The sequence below is a fragment of the Carassius gibelio genome, chromosome A5, assembly GCF_023724105.1.
Source record: "Carassius gibelio isolate Cgi1373 ecotype wild population from Czech Republic chromosome A5, carGib1.2-hapl.c, whole genome shotgun sequence".
NCBI classification, from domain to species: domain Eukaryota; kingdom Metazoa; phylum Chordata; class Actinopteri; order Cypriniformes; family Cyprinidae; genus Carassius; species Carassius gibelio.
The window spans coordinates 30,291,408-30,311,105 of record NC_068375.1 but is presented as its reverse complement, the minus strand read 5'-3'; the positions used below and the strand labels follow the sequence as shown (position 1 = coordinate 30,311,105).

General features: G+C 37.1%; 1 protein-coding gene across 2 annotated transcripts; it reads right to left on the bottom strand.

Moving 5' to 3' along the window:
* Window positions 1-1,418: 1,418 nt before the first annotated feature.
* LOC128011506 (TBC1 domain family member 8B) lies at window positions 1,419-18,618 on the bottom strand. Of its 2 annotated transcripts, XM_052593987.1 has the most exons (21): window positions 18,330-18,618; window positions 16,283-16,393; window positions 16,074-16,192; window positions 15,713-15,935; window positions 14,905-15,145; window positions 14,620-14,827; window positions 13,409-13,576; window positions 13,123-13,224; window positions 12,418-12,568; window positions 12,122-12,336; window positions 10,871-10,988; window positions 9,766-10,051; window positions 9,402-9,528; window positions 8,921-9,019; window positions 8,560-8,628; window positions 8,214-8,460; window positions 8,017-8,082; window positions 5,432-5,512; window positions 5,046-5,087; window positions 4,792-4,889; window positions 1,419-3,769 (listed from the first exon to the last, which is right to left on the bottom strand). In XM_052593987.1, exons 1-21 carry the CDS (start codon window positions 18,454-18,456, stop codon window positions 3,206-3,208), a joined length of 3,462 nt encoding a protein of 1,153 aa, XP_052449947.1. In that variant the 5' UTR covers window positions 18,457-18,618; the 3' UTR covers window positions 1,419-3,205. The 2 variants fall into 2 exon arrangements, with proteins under 2 accessions (XP_052449947.1, XP_052449955.1); XM_052593995.1 differs by lacking the exon at window positions 5,432-5,512 and having other exon boundaries at window positions 18,330-18,617.
* Between the last annotated feature and the right edge of the window lie 1,080 nt (window positions 18,619-19,698).

Genomic DNA, 19,698 nt, shown 5'->3' with positions numbered 1-19,698 from the left:
GACTGTGGAGGAAAACTCATTTATTTATATTTTATTTCAGTGGCGACACTAATCACATTTTACAAGTCGACAGCTTACAACAGTTATTTCATCCAGACTTGGCTGACTGTCTTTACCAGGCATTTACAATGTGTCTATGGCTTGTTTAAATCTTTTTAGCCAGAGAATCAAAACTGTATGAATGTACCGTCCACACGTGTAAACATGAATGATATAAAGCAAAGTTGCTATGTGTGTGTTCACTTCTTAAATAAACACTGGAGACTATTCTTAGAGAGCTGAAATGAGTACTCGGAGACACTTTGTATATGTGTGTGTGTCCGGTTTGAAACTTGAGACAGGTCTGGCAGACAGATGGGAAGGAGCACTGATTGGCTAAATCGGTTCCATTAGGCAAGAGTACAGACTGATTCATATTTCAGCAGATCCAAAAAGTTTAAAGTGTCATTGAGAGGTTATGGATTGTTATTGCCTCTCTTCCTCTGCTCCAAACCCTTGGGGAGCCGCCTTGCTGTCTTCTGTCCTTCAAAGGCTATCAAAGAAGACTATTCAAAGTAGACTTTTACATTTTGAAAAGCCACATGACCAGAGACTTTCCCTCAGAGGGAGACAACAACCTCTGCTTCAAGCTGACATGAAATAAAAATGTAGCCAATTTTCAAAATGCATGTTTTGTGTGTGAATAATTAATCCATGCATGTTATTAGTTTTATTATTTATAATAATAGTAGGCTAATAATTCTTAATTAAAATATCATTAACGCCGATCAGCCGGTAAAAGGACAGACTTCTCTCTGATGATGTATGTTAGACATTTCCAATAATTTATTCTGCTGAAACCTGTCCCTCCCCAATCACATTTACTTTTGAAATGCAATTCTTCAATCAGCAACCCATGAAAACAACCAAGATTTTTTTTCTTTTCCTTTCCTTTGCGACTAAATGCCACTTGAACTAAGGCGAGTGATCTTAACGTCACATTAAAGAGCAGGAAAAACTAATTTATTGCATTATATTAAAAGTAACAAAACAGGTTTATTGCGATTATTGGGTGGCTGGTGTGCTACAAATAATAAATGGACGGAAACGTTAAATATGATTTACAAGCATTTATAAGGTCAATAAAACATCTCGTCAATGTTCACGTAAATGTTATTTACCTCAGAAAATGTAACTTATCCAAGGCAGCTTCAGCATCACAGCAGGGAGTCAGGGACCTATCTGCATGCCTGTAGTCTGACATTGATCACATCTGCACCTACAGTTGGGATCGATCACACTATTATTGACAGCGCTGTGGAGGTCCTGCTTATACTGTTCTCATTGTAACAGAAGGCTTAGCTTGATATTCCCGTCCTGGATGGGCAACAATTTCAGTCCTAGAAAAACATAAAGATTAGCGAAATAGAGAGGGAGGATACTTTCTTCATACATTTTATTTTATAATTAAATGTTCATAATCTGACAGTTTATGAGGCACAAACAGACTGTAACAAATATAAGTATTTCAGACAATAAATAAATAAATAAATGAAAAATCTCAAATAAAAATCTAAATGACCACACGATTACCCTGAAGTAGCCTACATGAAGCAAACATTAAATGTTCAGCAAGAACAGCAACAGAGCGACACTGACATGAAACACTAATAATTTAACTTTCAATACAACTCCTGCAAGATGCCAAGAAGTTTTTCTATGGACTTTGGTGGTTAGTGTGCAAAAAAGCTCAACCGAAACAACTTCCTTGAAAATTCTAAGTAAATTCAAATGTAGAATATGCACTATGGCTTCCTTCTCGGAGATGCCTTTAAGCTTTAGAAGAACATAATTACTTCAGTACACACAGAACGAAAAACTCTGTTTAGCTGGTGTAGACCTGACACAACTACAAACAGGAGAACCACAAAATACCAACTTCCCTTTCGTGCATTCGTCACAAGCTCTCAACATTTACACAAATTTCTAAATTCTGCATATTCATTGGTCCATTTAAAGCATCATACAACATCTCTTATGACGGGTGAAGTGGTTTCTTACAGCTTTGACTACTTGAACTGACACAAATACTTATTCACTTTGCATATCATTTACAGCACAACAGTTCTAAATGTTTTCTTGCAAAAGCATTTCAGTATGCTCCGTATGATTTTGTTTTAATCTGTAAAATAACAGCAGAAAATATACCTCTCGTTTTATGATCAAATTCAAATATATTTGGAAACGAATCTTCAAAATGACTGTGATAAATGTTTAAAGATGAAATAGGTTTCGTTAAATGGAAGCACTTGTGATATTCGTACTGAAGTCCTGAAACAAAACTAATAAGGCATAAACCACAGATTTCGGTTTGTAGACATAAACACATTCAGTGAATCACAATTGCATAACTATAAACTGAAATCCTAATACAGACCTTCAATGCAGAGGAATATGATATGATGTAGACTAAACTCTGCCTGCTGATTAGCATAACCATTTCGGCATTCCTAATTAAGCCTATAAAGAAAAATGCTTTCATTTCACAGCTCATTTGAGCAAGGAAAGTAATGTAAGGCGACATATGTGTTGAATGTATTCTCAAGTAATATATTTTTTCCAGCCATTTGCGGTTTAACAGCATAGCATTTTGATTTGCCTAATATTCATCCTTCCTTTTATGGTCCTACATGTGCTTATGTGTGCAAGGTCAGGCTGGGAATGACAGACGTAGTTCATGTTCGTATGAGCTGGAGGAATGTTTTGAGGTTACTCATTGGATAAAGCAGGCAAAGCCTTTTAATGCCGTCATCTCAAAACACACGTGCCATTTATACTATTATTTATAACACCTCATTTAGTCATCTGTATTACCTCACAATACCTTCGTCTACATTATATCACAATATCTCACACAAATCATTTATGTTACACAAATAACAATTAACACTAATCTTTTATATTACATCAAAATACCCCGTTTTACTTCATACTATGCAATCTGAATAAATGTATACCTCTATTCTCCTTTTTTTGTTGCTTTGATTTGTACTTGTCCTGTATATGTATGTCTGTGTATAAATAAAAGGATTTCCTCATCTGTAACAGAAATAAGTGTTGCATAAACACTGACCTGTAAAAGTCGCACAGAAAGAGAGAAAGAGGAAGGGAGAGGGTTTATGGCTTTTAGGGCAGTGTTTTGCTGTGATTGCTCTGATATAGTGTGTTAGTGTGCATCTTTAAGCTGGTTTTTACGTGCATGTGCAATCCGAGAATCTGTGTCAATGGCCCGCTCAAAGAAGCGAACGACAGACGGTTCATTTAGGAGAGACGCAAGAATCTGCTCGAAGGAGAAACTCCAGTCCCCGTCTCTGACTGTAGAGGGTGAGCTGGGGGTGGTGTCTGTTGGTGTGTCCAACATGGGGCTGCTGGTTCCAGTGGGACTGCTGGTGGGCGTAGAAGGGCGTGAGGTTGAGGTCGGGGTAATGTCAGAGTGGGACAGGGCAGTTTCTTGTTGACTGACTGGAGACTCAGGTCGGTCGCCTTCATCCTTAATGAGGGTTTCAGTCTCAGGGCTGGTGGGTAATGTTGGGGAGGTCTCTGGCTGAGCCGTGCTGGGGGGTGTACTTTGGGGTGTTTTTTGCGGGCTGGTCTCCTGTAGCTTCCGCCCCACCTCCTCCATGCGCAACAGAAGACTGGTCACTCGAGCCACAGCACGGTACAGACTCTCCTCCTCCTCATCACCGTGGAACACTCCGTACAGGGTCTTTGTCAGACCAATAAACTGCGCCTGGAACACATACAGTCTATTTAATTAAACTGAACTGTATTTATATGGCTTGACCAGAACAAATGTGTCCAGAAATGACAACAAATCATTGTAGAGGTTATCATGGGCTACACTTCTATTACACTTAAGTTAAACAAATCTTCACTTGAGTTTGTGTGTGTTCAAGACAAAGAACAGTAAGAGGAGACAGACCATGCCAGAGAACAGGGATAGAACTGCACTGGACAAGGTTAGTGAGCAGAGAATGGACACTGATGAAACTATTCTCAAACACCTCAAAGCACTTGTGGAATCATCACTGATCAGGACAAAGCAAACCAGGGTCTGTTCTCAAATAATCATGAGGAATCATCTTGATGTGCCATTTCAGAATTTTTATCTCATATTCATACTAAAAATATATTCATATTCCTATTACAAGTACACTTACAATATTTTTTACTAGTATATTGGTTAAAATGTTTATATGTAGCAAATAGTTTATATATTCACTGTCACTTTATAGCTTCAAGTTTTTTTTTTATTCATGTTTGTATTTTGCAAGGATGTATTCAACTAATCAGGTGTCATAAATTTTATTCTTTTAGACTTTCTATGCATCAAAGAATCCTGAAAAATGTTTATACAAAAATATAAAGCAGCATATAAAACGTTTTTTTTAACACTTATTATTATTCATATATTAGAATGATTTTTGAAGGATCATGTGAGACTGAAGACTGTCTGAATGGAAGCTGAAAATTATAAATTAAAAAAAATATAGTAAAAAAATACTAATATTATAACAATTAACAAAGTAATAGACTTTTTTAAAGCTATAGACAGGCACACATAACAAATGAATATTTTGCTACAAGAAAGAAAGTTATCCATAATGCCATGCAGGAAATCTGTAAATTGTTATTGGACAGAATAAATCTATCCACTAAAATGAATCTGACTCCCCAACACTACATAGTACTACAACTATCAGATGTGCACACATTTAATTCTGACCACAATTTCACTTTGTGTGTGTGTACCTGATTAATTCTTGGCAGATCTTTAATATTCTCCTCTCTCCGCTGCAAGTCTTCCTGCCACTGCTTCAGATATTCCTGCAGATCTACTTTTGCACGACCTGAGGGGCAAAACACATCAGATTTGTGTTTGTGCAAATTTATGTTTTATTTATTTGTCATTGCACAGCGACCCTGACCACCGTTATAGTTCATTTCTAGATATTGTTTGATAATATATAGAGAACATGATTAGAGGACAGGGATGAATACTTCACCTCTCTCTGGACATTTTCTGATCACTCCATCCTCTGCAGAATCTACATTGAAGAGTGGAAAAAATGTACAGCCACCAAACAGAGATACTCACATGCTTGAACAGATACATACATGCATATATTTTAAAAGCTTTTAAGGCTGGGCAGGGATTTGAGTTTCTGTTTCTTGTTAAAACACCAAAACGATGTGTGTTTCTAGATATCTAGCTGCTTGGAGGTTAGGCGAGACAAGTCCCTTTAAAGTTCATATAAAAATGCTACACACAACACACAAACATTTAAAACTACACTAAATAAATCACTGACATTATAACACATGCAGAAGAAAGAAGAAAGAGTGAAAAGAAAGCAGGCATAAGGAGCCATAGAAAAGCGTGAAAGCTGACCAGAAAGACGAGTGGAGAAAGAGTGATCTTCAGCCGGAGGAAAAAATCTAGATGACGGTAAAATCTTAAACTCCTGGGTCCCTGAAGAAACAAAATATGCAAATATGCACACATTCTTCTACTTTTATTCGAATTTTTTTATTATTGTCAAAAAAGTGTCAGTCATGACCTGTCATAAGCTATTGAGAAAACTGCATTTATCAAAATTGGCCATTATTTTAAAAAGGCACATGTTACATGAATTTACATCATCAAGAGTGAGGGGGATTTAGGTCAAGTGCTGGTATCTTAGTAGTAACAGATCCAGGCTAGTAATAGTGACGTGACATTCAGCCAAGTATGGTGACCCATACTCAGAATTCGTGCTCTGCATTTAACCCATCCGAAGTGCACACACACAGAGCAGTGAACACACACACACTGTGAACACACACTCGGAGCAATGGGCAGCCATTTATGCTGTGGCGCCCGGGGGGCTGTTGTGGGTTCAGTGCCTTGCTCAGGGGCACCTAAGTCGTGTTATTGCCGGCCCGAGATTCAAACCCACAACCCTAGGGTTAGGAGTCAAACTCTCTAACCACTAGGCCCAACTTTCCCCAAAAAATACTAAGGTTAATGGCATTAAATTAAGTATGTATGTACTTAAAAATTTATTTGGATGAAAAAAAAGTGTCAAATAACTAACAAAATTTTTAATTTACAAATAAAAGAGATGTAGAGGTTAGATATAGATTATACAGGATCATAAAGCGTGCAGACATATAGATTAATCAGGGTGATAGAAGTGCATCGATTATATGATTGTCCCAACTATTACACTGTATACAAACCAGATTCCAAAAAAGTTGGGACACTTTACAAATTGTGTGTAAAAAAAATCTCATAAACTCATATTTTATCCACAATAGAATATAGATAACATATCAAATGTTGAAAGTGAGACATTGGCTCATTTTGGATTTCATGAGAGCTAAACATTCCAAAAAAGTTGGGTCAGGCAGTAATAAAAGGCTGGAAAAGTTAAATGTACATATAAGGAACAGCTGGAGGACCATTTTGCTATTTATTAGTTCAATTGGCAACATGATTGGGTATAAAAAGAGCCTCTCAGAGTGGCAGTGTCTCTCAGAAGTCAAGATGGGCAGAGGATCACCAATTCCCCCAATGCTGCGGCAAAAAATAGTGGAGCAATATCAGAAAGGAGTTTCCCAGAGAAAAATTGCAAAGAGTTTGAAGTTATCATCATCTACAGTGCATAATATCATCCTAAGATTCAGAGAATCTGGAACCATCTCTGCGCGTAAGGGTCAAGGCTGGAAAACCATACTGGATGCCCGTGATCTTCAGCTCTTAGACAGCACTGGATCACATACAGGAATGCTACTGTAATGGAAATCAAATCATGGGCTCAGGGATACTTCCAGAAAACATTGTCGGTGAACACAATCCACCGTGCCATTCGCTGTTGTCGGCTAAAACTCTATGGGTCAAAAAAGAAGCCATATCCAAACATGATCCAGAAGCACCAGGCGTTTTCTCTGGGCCAAGGCTCATTTAAAATGGACTGTGGCAAAGTGGAAAGCTGTTTTGTGGTCAGATGATTCAAAATTTTAAGTTCTTTTTGGAAAACTGGGACGTCATGTCATCCGGACTAAAGAGGACAAGGACAACCCAAGTTGTTATCAGCACTCAGTCCAGAAGCCTGCATCTCTGATGGTATGGGGTTGCATGAGTGTGTGTGGCATAAGCAGCTTACACATCTGGAAAGGCACCATCAATGCTGAAAGGTATATCCAAGTTCTAGAACAACATATGCTCTTCATCATCTCTTTCAGGGGAGACCTTGCATTTTCCAACATGATAATGCCAGACCACATACTGCATCAATTACAACATCATGGCTGCGTAGAAGAAGGATCCGGGTACTGAAATTACAAGACTGCAGTCCAGATCTTTCACCCATAGAAAATATTTGGCGCATCATAAAGAGAAAGATGCGACAAAGAAGACCCGAGACAGTTGAGCAACTAGAATCCTGTATTAGACAAGAATGGGACAACATTCCTATTCCTAAACTTGATCAACTTGTCTCCTCAGTCCCCAGATGTTTGCAGCAGACGGTTATAAAAAGAAGAGGGGATGCCACACAGTGCTAAACATGGCCTTGTCCCAGCTTTTTTGAGATGTGTTGATGCCATGACATTTAAAATCAACTTATTTTTTCCCTAAAAATGATACATTTTCTCAGTTTAAACATTTGTCAACATCATGTATGTTGTTTTCTGAATAAGATATTGAAATGTGAAACTTTCACATCATTGCATTCTGTTTTTATTCCCAATTTGTACAATGTCCCAACTTTTTTAGAATCAGGTTTGTAGATTATTAAGCATTACTGAGGGGTTTTACAGATTATGCAAGGTTATACATGGGTCAGATATATGGATTATTAAGGGTTATTGAGATATTCAGGTTGTGAAGGGGACAGATATGCAGATATTAATCATATCCATGCATAACCATATCTTATGTTCAAACTAAACTTTTACTATAGCACAGTGGCAGAGATCATGAAATTCATTTACCTGGTTGAAGGTGAAGTTTGAAGAGAAATTTTAGTTTTTCTGTGAATGATCTGTTGTTTAGAATATCTGCAATATACACACACACACACAAACACACATACTCTTGAATGAATCTGACAGGTTGTAAGCAAGCTGCTGTGTACTGAGTTAAAAGGTCAAAGGGCAGTCAGTTTAGTTCTGGGTTAGGCTCCTCTTACCCAGACCACATATGAATTCTTTGAAGTTCACAAGTCCGTCTCCATTCTCGTCCAGAATCCGGAAGGCTGATCGTGCAAGTGAGCGTGAGCGTGCGTGTGTGCGTGCGGTCCATGGCTGTAGGAGGTTAAACAGGCTACTAAACTGCGACTGATCTAGCTGGTACTGGTCCAGATATGGCAGGCTGGGGTCATGGTTCTGCAGGGCAGGACTACACACTGACCAGTAACAGCTCACGAAGTGCTGCCTCTGTAACACACAAAAGGTCAAAAGACACAAAAGCTTACACAGTTTGTGTGGCAGCGGTTGCATTTTGAAAAAAAACTGAAATCTGTTTGCTTAACTCACTTTAAAAAGCATGAAGAGCTCGTCCAGCTGAGCAGCGCTGAACTTCACATCTTGAGCAACAACACGCAACTGCGACAATAAGACACAAATGATAGACAATTAGACATTTTTTTTTAAACAGAAATGTTTTGTAACAATATGAGCATATGTACTGACTCTTTTGATCAATTTAACTAATTCTTGTTGAATAAATTATTTTCTTAAAAAAATTTAATAAATAATGCTCGAACTTTTGAACGGTATTGTATATTTCCCTAAATCAAATCAAACTCTTTGAATGTGGCTTTACAAGGCAGAATTATATTATATTATATTTAGAAAGTAAAGATTAAGGTGTATATGGCATTGCTTTTGTACTTACTACATTTTGTTTTGTTGTGTCTTCTAGGGTCTGAATGACATAAAGCTTGTTCCTCTTCCGCATGTTTTCCACTTCCTCTGTTCGAATGTCTCCATATTTCTGAAATAAAGAAACTTCATTAGTCTGAGCAACCATCTGTTTCTGGCCTTCCATTTGCTGACCCCCAGAACTCCTGTTAGAGGGGGGTTGTCCTCATTCCAAAGTGCTGAATTCTCAGGTGCTCTGACAAAGTATATCTTTTCATTGCATATTCAGATTTTACATTCCTATAAAATGTGTCACCTTGAGTAAAGGTATTAATTGCCAAAGCATTAAAGACATTAGATTCATTTTATTAGTCACTTTGTACAGACAGTTTGTTTGACTACCTTAAAAATAATAAACATTCTGCTCTTATGTTTTGATAAAACCAGAGGTAAAGTCTTTGATAAGAATATGGCTTTTAATGGTCACTACAGTATATTAAAGTGTGTAGTTTTACCTCATATGCTTCTTTGATGAGGTTGCTGATGTCAACCTTTTGTACTGATTTGTCATTGGCTGTTGCAGAAGCCTGTTGTACGGTAACTGGCAGGGGACTGTCTTTATTTGTGACACTGTCAAAAAACCTGAAGGATTAAATTGATTTAGCACAGGTTGAGTTTGTAAATAAAAAATAAAAAAACACTGGAAAAAATTATACTGTTTACAATTAAAGGGCAGCTTGTCATTAAAAGACACTCTGTATGTTTTTACTGTTTAAAATGTCCACTTTCCATTTTATTATAATGCACAAAACATAACTGACAATGTAGTTTGCTACCAACATGCTTTGGCCATGTTAAAAGGACAGTCATTTCAATCACCTGTTGAGGACTGTGACAGCTTCTGCGTCGTCATGGCAACAAAGCAGATTGTCCATATTATAGTCAAGGACAGCAAGGCCAAGTTGCAGGATGGCTTTGATTCCATCATAAAAGAAGCAGTCGACAACATTCACAGCGCTCTCTATTGGCAGTACACTGATGAAGAGAGTCAGGAACCATGACAACGACACTGACGAGAAGAACGACAAGTCTGTCATGTGTTCAGTCAGCTGGGTTAGACGCTCACGGATCAGTTCCTCGAACACAGCCTGGTCCACCAGGGCTCCTGGAAAACATACACACACACACAGACTTGTATAATACTGTATGCGAACATAAAGAAATTCTAAGCCTGGGTGATAACCCAGATAACCTGCGATATATCACAGTTTCACACCTTTTCATTATAAAGGCGCATTATGAGTGACAAGCAGACAACCAATGAGTGAAGTGCCTGCCTGCAATGAGGAGCATGTGAAGAAAAACAAAAGGGATATTATTCAAATTTAAAATAAAATTTGCATTCAAATGCAAAACAGTGTATTTGAATTTTACGTGTGTGTCAGGGAGCCTTATCGGTGGCGCGCGAGATGCAGTGATTTGATGATCTAAGTGTCACTGTTGCAATTTAATGCTTTTGTTAGCCTATATCCAGTTGAAATAACAAGATGCATTAATGTTGCATTTTTCATTCAAAATATTACTGAAATATAGAAGCTCAATGCAGAGAAGATACTGTTTAGGTTAAAACCGAAAGAAAGAACAGGTTTAACTAGAAAAAATCTCTTGAGAATTTGTGGGGATTTTATTCCATTCCACTGCATCTCTCATGTTTTAAATGCAATCATCTGATTGGCACTTTGGCTATTTGTATTAAGATAGATGTATATACAGTATACAAGATGCAGCTTTGTTTATATTGTTTATGCAATTACGAAATTATAATTGATGATAGTTTAGACGGTAAATACTTTTTCATAGACAGTCATTATTTTCATTGCATTGATTAAACAATTTAATGTGGAGCATTTTTTTTGCTCATTGCGCCCTTCAAGCCAAAAGTTTCCTTAACACTTATTTAACCAGCTCTGACACACACACCTACCAATAATTCTGCGGTTGAAGTAGTCTGGTAGCATTCGTTCACACACAGCGACCAGCAGCCAGAATGCCTCTTCCTCTTTAGCATACAGTAGCAACACAGACGTCAGGATATTCATTGCCTGGACAGACCGACATACAGAGAACAAATGTTATTGTCTTATATATGTCTTATATATGCCTTGTCTTCAACCGCAATATGATATAGCTATAAAATATAAAAATTTTATTATTATTAGAATGAGAGTAAGTGGAGTGGAGTTTTTTATGAATAAAGTGAAAAACACAAGTATGTATTTAAAATGACAGAATTTTGTTTTAAGTGAACAGTTCCTCGAAGAGTTTGTGACATCGCTGTATATACAAATTTACTAGAAATAAAAATTATTTGGCTTCCATAGGTTTAAACATTTTTTTATTCTACGCAACCACCATATCCCTTGAATACATAGACTTCCCTTTGCATATTTTCTTCACTTAAACTTTGCATACACAAAGTTTTTGATTATGTTTCATGTCCTTTCTGTTTTGCACAGAGAACTATTTTGAAATCAGTTCCATTTATGTTCTATATTGCCATAGATTAAGCTGGTTTTCATTTTACTTTTGTTTTGTTAATTATAGCTACAACCAGTCACTTAAGTAGGGTGGCCATATGCACCGTTCATACGGGACACGTCCCAGCCAGGATTTTAATAATGCCTAAAATAGCCATGTTTTGGCTATTTGCACTGTGCAGCTTGATCGTATGTGTAACATTCATGACAGCTATAAAAAGCAGAGCAGACGGCTCCTTATGCTTTCGTATCGCATTCACGTGTTTGTTCATTCGTTAGACTTGAAGCATTGTGTCGAACAAACAAACACGTGTGCATATATGAATCGCTTTGATCGTTCCCTCTAGATCTCATCTTCTCACACGCAGTCCCATGATTGGTCGATTATGTACAATACCTGCATGTTATTGGTCAAACTGCTCTGGATGTTTTAGGCAAAATTAAAATCCTGGCCGGGACGTGTCCCGTATGAACGGCACATATGGCCACCCAACACTTAAGGAATTAGTTTGCTAAGTGAGAATTTTTCAAACATTTTATTCCAAGAACCTCAAACACTACACCAGCTTTAAATTGTGCAGTCAACTTTTTAAAATTTGTGTGATCAAGATTAATCAGATATTCTATAAACTGTGCAATGTAATTCTAAGATCACGTGTTAGTCTAAATTAAAAAGTTGTACGTGTGTGTGCTTTTACCTGACAGTAGCCGATTTTAGGGTTGCGATGAGCGTAGGCAGTCAAGACACGGCGAAGAGCTGAGATTCCTGTGTCACTCTGGAATGCTGGGTGTTCTGGGAGGGAGCGATGCAGATCTCTCTCAATCTCATCACACGCAAGCGAGCTGCTGCCCATACACTCCTCCAGCAGCCGCCCATAGTACCCGGGATGAGAGGTCATGTCATGTACTGCACCTATAACACACGCAAACATAATTGTACAAACTGTAGCACACACACCTACAAATACATGCACACAACCAGAACAACACACACCTGAGAAGAGCATCCACAGTTCTCCTCTGAGAGTCTCAGGAACTCCTCGTACAATGAGGTCACGTGTTTTTTTGGTGCAAAACATTCCAGTTCCGCGGCCATATTCAGCAAAATGGATCTGCCACGACTGCTCCTTCATTCGCTCCTTCAGCTGTCATTCACAAAATTACCATGTCAACAGTGGGATCCTTACTGTTTGAAAACATACACTATCATTCAAAAGCGTAGGCTCAGAAAGATTTTTGTACAATTTTGAAGGAAAAATGTTTTACAGTAAAAAAAAACATAATATTGTGAAATAATATAAAAAGTAAAAATAACTTTTTCTATTTGAATATATTTTAAAATGTAATTAGAATTTTCAGCAGTATAATATGGTTGAGTGGTGCTCAAGAACACCTTTCTTAATATCATCAATGTTGAAAACAGTTGCACTGCTCAATATTTTTAAGGAAACTATGATACATTTTTTCAAGATTCTTTGATGAATAGAAAAAACAGCATTTATTTGATATGACCATCTTATATAGCATTATAAATGCATTTAATGTCGTTGCCGATTAATTTAATGCCTCTTGCTGATTGAATATATTAATCTCATTGACCTCCAACATTTAAAAATTAGAGTGTACCACATGTTTTGATTACATTAACCATCTTCACTAAACTAACATTACACCAATATTGCAATAAGGTTATCGGTACCATTTTGGGATCAAGGTTTTCTGCATCATGCGGATGGAAGACGTTCATTAGAGCTTCAGTGCTGACGGCTTGACTTTGCCCCACCATAACACCCTCCTCATCCTCAGAGAGAAAAACACACATGCAATCTAGTTTACTCTGGCATTTTTACAGTCACAAAATCATAGCATGAAATATGGGATATTTTTAATTTGAAGGCTACCTGTAATTTTGTATTGTTTTGATATATATTATCATGATAAGTATATGCATACCATAACACAATTTCCTATATTAGTGTAATTACTGGATTACTGATGAAATGCTGGGGGCTTCCTTCTGTCCCACACTTTCTGCGGATGGTGGCAGCAAGTCGCTCCAAATCCCGAACCTCAGAAAAACGCAAAGCTCTTTTGCCCCGAAGACAAACAGTAAGAGCACGACTACTGCGGTCTGGCAGCTCCACACTGAACACCTGCAGGCATAGATTAATGCCAAAAACACACATAAATCAGCATTACTGAAATACTGATTTATCATTTAGATACTGTAAGTAAAATGTCATATTTCAAAATTAGTTTTCATCCTCTGTTAATGGAAACCACTTAGGTGTTGAAACAAAGAGCTCTTGATTAATTTAGACAGACTATTGTAATAATTCTCTTGAATTTTCTGAGATGGACTCTTTACAATTATACTAATTCTGCAACCTTGTGAAGATAATACACCTTACCATACTTGTATTTTGGAAATATTCTGCTTTTAAAGAATATACTTTTTTTTAAAAAAATGAATGTATTGTTTTGGGGCATTCAACAGCACAATAACTGCAATTAAAGTCAATTTTATTAAAGCTAAATGGATTTAATAACAGTAAAAATTTATATATTTAAAAGTATATTATATGAAATTAGCTTTATTAACCTGCTTAAGTATAACTTAATACATCATTATATGCAATTTTTTTGTTTGAAATATGGTTAAGGTGTTAAGTGTGAGCCGAATGCACTTACAGCCATTTATGGTAAATGAAAATATACTTTAATGTCATTTCTATTAAAATTAATATGTCATGTATTTAAATATATTTGTAATTACACTGTACAGATGAAGCTGTAATTGAATACATATAAAACAATAACTTTAAGTATAATATTGAACAACACACTGCATAAATTATAATATGTATATTTACATTTGCTTTATTATCATGACAAAAAAAACTATTAAAGGATATTGAATTTAAAGTGTACTTTAAAGTAAAACTTTCAATTTGACATTATTACAAAGTGCACTTATGTGTGTTGAGAAACATAGTCATGAAAGTGCACTCCAAGTACACTTAGGTGGTGTTTTATGTGATTTATATTATCTGGAAGTACAGTTTTTTAAACATCTACTTATAAGATTTGAAGTACAAGTGCACATTCAATAGAATTACACATACTTCTTTTTCTCAAGGGCAGTCTCCATGACAGACTTATTTGCAGTTCGCAGAAATATTTGCAATATACGCACCTCCCATAGAGGGATTATGAGATGGCACTGAGAACCATCCTGACTTGCAAAGCACAGATAGTTCTCAGAGACACAGATTTTCCCAAGTGTATTGACGAGGCTGAATGGAACCCACAGGAAACTCTCATACACTTCACAGAGGTTCTCCTCCTGCGGCAACCGGAAAAATGCTCGAAATGACTGATTCCGTGCATGTATTTCCAGAGCCCTGCAAAGATTACAGTAGAGTCAGATATTGTCCAGTAAAAAAAAAAGAATGGTAAAAGAGGAATAAAACTAAGGCACCTCTGTGTGATGTGAAGGGGGTTGGCCAGTGGATGTTCAGCATGAAATGTTTCTTTGTCGAAGAACCGCACAATGGCGTAGTCGGCCAACTGCTGCATGATCAGGTATGTCTGCTGGAGCCTCAGGAGCATTGAGAAGAAATGATCCTCTCCACGCACACACACACGGATGCTTTCTGCCAACAACACACTCGACGTACGTTCCAGACGGCTCACCTCATCCCAGGGATACACCAGTTTCACTGAGCAAGAAATGCACCAACCATAAATAGTAAGAGATTTTGGCAGATGCCAACTATAACACTTTATAAGGAGAAAACCATAACATATGAAGCAAAAATGGAAATGATGTCATAAATTACCCACCCTCATGTCAAGTCTCATTTTCACAAAAAAAAATTAAAAAAAATAAAAGTTTTCTCGTAGCATCACTACGCTGAGCCACTGATGTCACATGGACAGTTTTACTGATGTATTAACTAAGTTTCTGGACCTGGGAACATTTCAGTTGCTTTGCTGTCTATGGAGGGTCAGAGAGCTCTCCAAATTCATCAAAAATATATCTTAATTTTGTGTTCTGAAGATGAATATCTTATGGTTTTGGAACGACATGAGGGTGAGTAATTAATGACATAATTTTCATTTTGGGGTGAACTAACCCTTTAAGTATAATAATATATGTGGGGGCTTAACACCAACAGATTAAAAATCCTTTTGTAAATAAACGCATTGTTTTCACATCATAACAATCATAAAATTTTACTGAGAGTTTGTGGGAATGCGTGTAAGCAGGTGAGCATGTCTCTTACCCTCATTTCCCAGCATATAGGAGTAGAAACACAGGAAGTTGGTGCTGAGGTAGATCCAGCCCTGATTTGGCACTCGTCCTCTCCAGTAGCTGCAAGAGAAATACGTCACAAGCTTCTCTCTCTGAGGCAAACCAAACAGACGTTCAAAGCGCAGCACTGCCTCCCGGTAGCGTTCAGGATCCTCCTCGTCACTGGCTGATTTGCCCTCCTCTGCTATCAGACCCTATAAACACACGACATATCGTCACTAACATCAGCAATCCAAGACCAGCTGCTTCGACAAACAACTAAGATACCACAAAACACGCAAACAAGAAAGAAAAGCATTCTAAAGTGTTCAGGAGCCAAATAACCCTCTCACCCTTATCTTTCCCTGGACAAAACTGGTGATGTCTTCGCCAGAATCAAACACCGAGAGAGTTCTGATGACGTTCTGCTGCAGCCAGTCCCAGTGCTGTGAGATCTCCTCTAAAGATGCTCCTTTACACACACAGACAAACACACACATCATATAAGGATCTAAATGAAGAGAGTCGCTTACACATTAACACTGGGTGCAGCATCTCTCACCACAGGCAATGTTCCAGTACACCTGAGAGTCGGGCGTCTGGTGTATAATGCGAAACGGTGCGACTTTGGCTGTGGAGTCCAGAACTGTGTCCAACGTTCCTACCAGCAGGCCTAAAACAATGACGTGAAACAACAAACATAACACTACAAAAACAATTGATACATTTCTTTAAATCTGCAGTCTGAGCTACAACTGAATTTGATAATATGAAAATACAACAGCGAGAAAATATGCTCTATTTCTAATGAGTAGTCATTATATACATTCAAATAGCAGCCATTTTCAACTAATTTCAACACTGATAATAATAAGGCACATTTCTTGAGCATCAGATCATCATATTAGTATAATTTCTAAAGGATCAAGGGACAATGAAGACTGGAGTAATGGTTGCCGATTTTAAAGTGTAATGATATTTCACAATATTACAGTTTTTTCTGTATTTGTGTTGAAATAAGTGCAGCCTATGTTTGCATAAGTGACTCCTTTCAAAAACATTAAAACATTATTCACACACACACACACACACACCCATATATATACATACATATATTATTAGAATAAACAATATAGAATAATGTTAAGTTTGACTGGCCCTTGATTTACTTCTTTCAATGTTTTTAATGAACATCAGGATGTTAACAGGGAATTTAATGTTAGTCACTGAAAATCTGTCCTCTCTAGTCTGCACTTCTTATACACACTGCTTCAGAAAGAAGCTGGTGTATTAATGGCCCTTAACCATGAAGCAAAGGTTTCCATGGTGATGAACTCCAAAGGAAAAAACACAGTCACTAATTAAAGTAAAACCTGTAATCAGCTCAAATATACCTCTGTACTAGCGACTGCATGACAATATGTTTATTAATAATAATTTATTTATTAATAAACTGTTATTTTATTTATTAAGTCAAGTCCCACGTATACAATAAAGATAGTTTCAAAACAGCTTTACACTAATAACAGAACGGATTTACAGAAGATAATGGTTTCATTATTCAGCTCATTTAGTCCAGCGTTGTTTCAGCTCAGTTCAATAACAGCGCTGATGTTGCAAAGTTAGGGTCATTATCCAGCCCAGTTCAGTTTATTAATAAGTTGTTATCATGAGTGACCAAACATCTACCACTGCAGAAAATTCCCATCCGACCAATGCCAATAAATATCTAATGCATTTAAATGCAGAAGCTCAGTTGGCTTTCAAGCCTATATATGTAAAGCCATCCTTCCGATTTGCATTTAATTGTAGGATTGGATTTAAAATTGAATACAACTTCCCATGACACAGCTGTGGCCCTGCCATGAACTTACATCTATCCTCATATTTTTGAATACTCAGTCAATTTGGAATGGTGCATCAATTGTATAACCTAATATATATATATATATATATATATATATATATATATATATATATATATATATATATATATATATATATATATATAGTAAGTAAAAAATATTCTTAAAAAAATAAGTTTACTGATAAGATATTTCCAAGTCGTATCACCAATAAATACGGCCTTCTTTCAGATTAACTAATGAGAAAGCATCTGCCAGTAAACATGCTGAACCACCTCAAACCTAAACAAACTGACGTCACAACGTGACGCAACAACTCCTGTCAAAGAGAACTAGCGGTCCAGACTTACCAGAGTATTTTCAGTATTAACCCCGTTTAGACTTCAGCTTCTAAATATATGATATCTGGAGGAATGTTGCATCTTTAGGTACCTTTATGCACACGGGCAGATTACCGCAGTGGTGACGTCAGCACTCAAAAGAGCACATCAGTCCCACTGACATTAAAACTTGCAAAATACCTATCTGCCAAGCTGCATTAACCCTTGAACTGCTACAAAAGCACTTGGGGTTCAAACTAAAAATCAATCGTTTGGAAAATCAACTGAAGTGTATTTTAAGGTGTAACATCGAAACAGAGATCACATTTGTATACATATTAAATGAACAACCAAAGGCTTTTTTTCTTGTCTAGTATAGTACTTGAACACGGACATCCGCGCGTTCCCGGTAACGTTAACGTACCTGTCAATCCGCCGCCGTCCTCTCCGTATCCGCGTCTGCGCTGCAGCACGAAGTAATCGTTGGATTTCTCCGTCACCCATAATTTCAGCGCGTTTTTGAGAAGCACCTCTTCGGGTTTGAGCCACATGCTGGAATCTGTTTTCAGAGATACGCGTCTTCTTGCATGACACTCGTTTCATCTCAAGCGCATACACCCATAGACTGAGTGTTGTTTGCTCTTGCACCGCTTTCCCCACGTCGACAGAAACTGATCCAAAGACGGCAACACCGGCGCCACTGGGATTGTAGTCTTCCACATCTGCGTCGCTGAGCAGAGGAGATTGCTGCCCTGAAAACTATCCACTACACTTCCCATAATCCCCGCGCCACGGCAAGACTTTGTTTCAAATTATTTAAAGGGAAAGCGGCATATGTTTACGAAGCGTTGTCATGTTACCGTCTGTAGCAGTTTTTACCTGGGGACCGTTTCAATAAGGAGGTTCAACCAACTCTGATGTAAAACTTGAATTTTGAATTGAATTACTCTGAGATTGGAAACTCAGAGATTTTTGGGTTCAGAATAGCCGAATTGTGTAAATTCAGTCAACTCTGAGTGGGCTGACTCTGTGTTTAGCGCATGCACCATGACTATGAAAAGCAATGACCAATGAAGCTCCGAAATGACGATTCACCATGGCAACAGCTCCCGTCAAAAGAAGTCTGCATACTTCAGACTCTATACAAATTTAATTCTTATCACTCATATAATATCCAGGTAAAAACTGGCAGAACGGTAAGGTAGGCTATTGAAGTAATTCACTCTTTAAAATAAAAATTCTTCACGATGCCAGAAGAACATTTTTCTCTAAATAGTTCCATAAAGAACCTTTAAAATCTGAAAAACCTTTCTGTTTCACAAAAGGTTCTTTATAATGAAAGAAAGTTATTCAGGTTATAAAAAGGTAAGAAAGAGGTGGTTCTTTAAAAAACCTTTGAATTAAAAATGGTTCTTCTATGACATCGCTTAAAGAACCTTTTGAAGCAACTTTATTTTTAAGAGTGTAGGCTATCCATTTTCATGGTATCTCAAAAATAAATAAATAAATAAATAAATAAAATACAGCAGCAGCTATTTACACTATTAACATACTTTCTAAGCCATAGATCCTATTTACAATAGTCAAAGGTGTGTATAGCTCTAGATGCTATTTACACAGTGAAAATAGTTATATATTGTATTTACCATATAAAAGTAGCAGTTCAGATGCTATTTAATCCTTATACTGGCAGATACATACTACTTGCAGCTTGGTATTGTTGTATATTCACTGGATTTAATAATACAAAGTGTAAATTATTATATTTATTACAATTATACATACTTTTATTA

What these genes read in the sequence shown, in the direction of transcription:
- LOC128011506 (XM_052593987.1), bottom strand. Translation starts at nt 18,456, where the DNA reads ATGTGGCTCAAACCCGAAGAGGTGCTTCTCAAAAACGCGCTGAAATTA. An exon ending in GGACGGCGGCGGATTGACAG is followed by an intron (nt 16,394 to 18,329) that starts GTACGTTAACGT and finishes TCATTGTTTTAG; the next exon opens with GCCTGCTGGTAGGAACGTTG. An exon ending in CAAACTTCACCTTCAACCAG is followed by an intron (nt 5,513 to 8,016) that starts GTAAATGAATTT and finishes TTGTTTCTTCAG; the next exon opens with GGACCCAGGAGTTTAAGATT.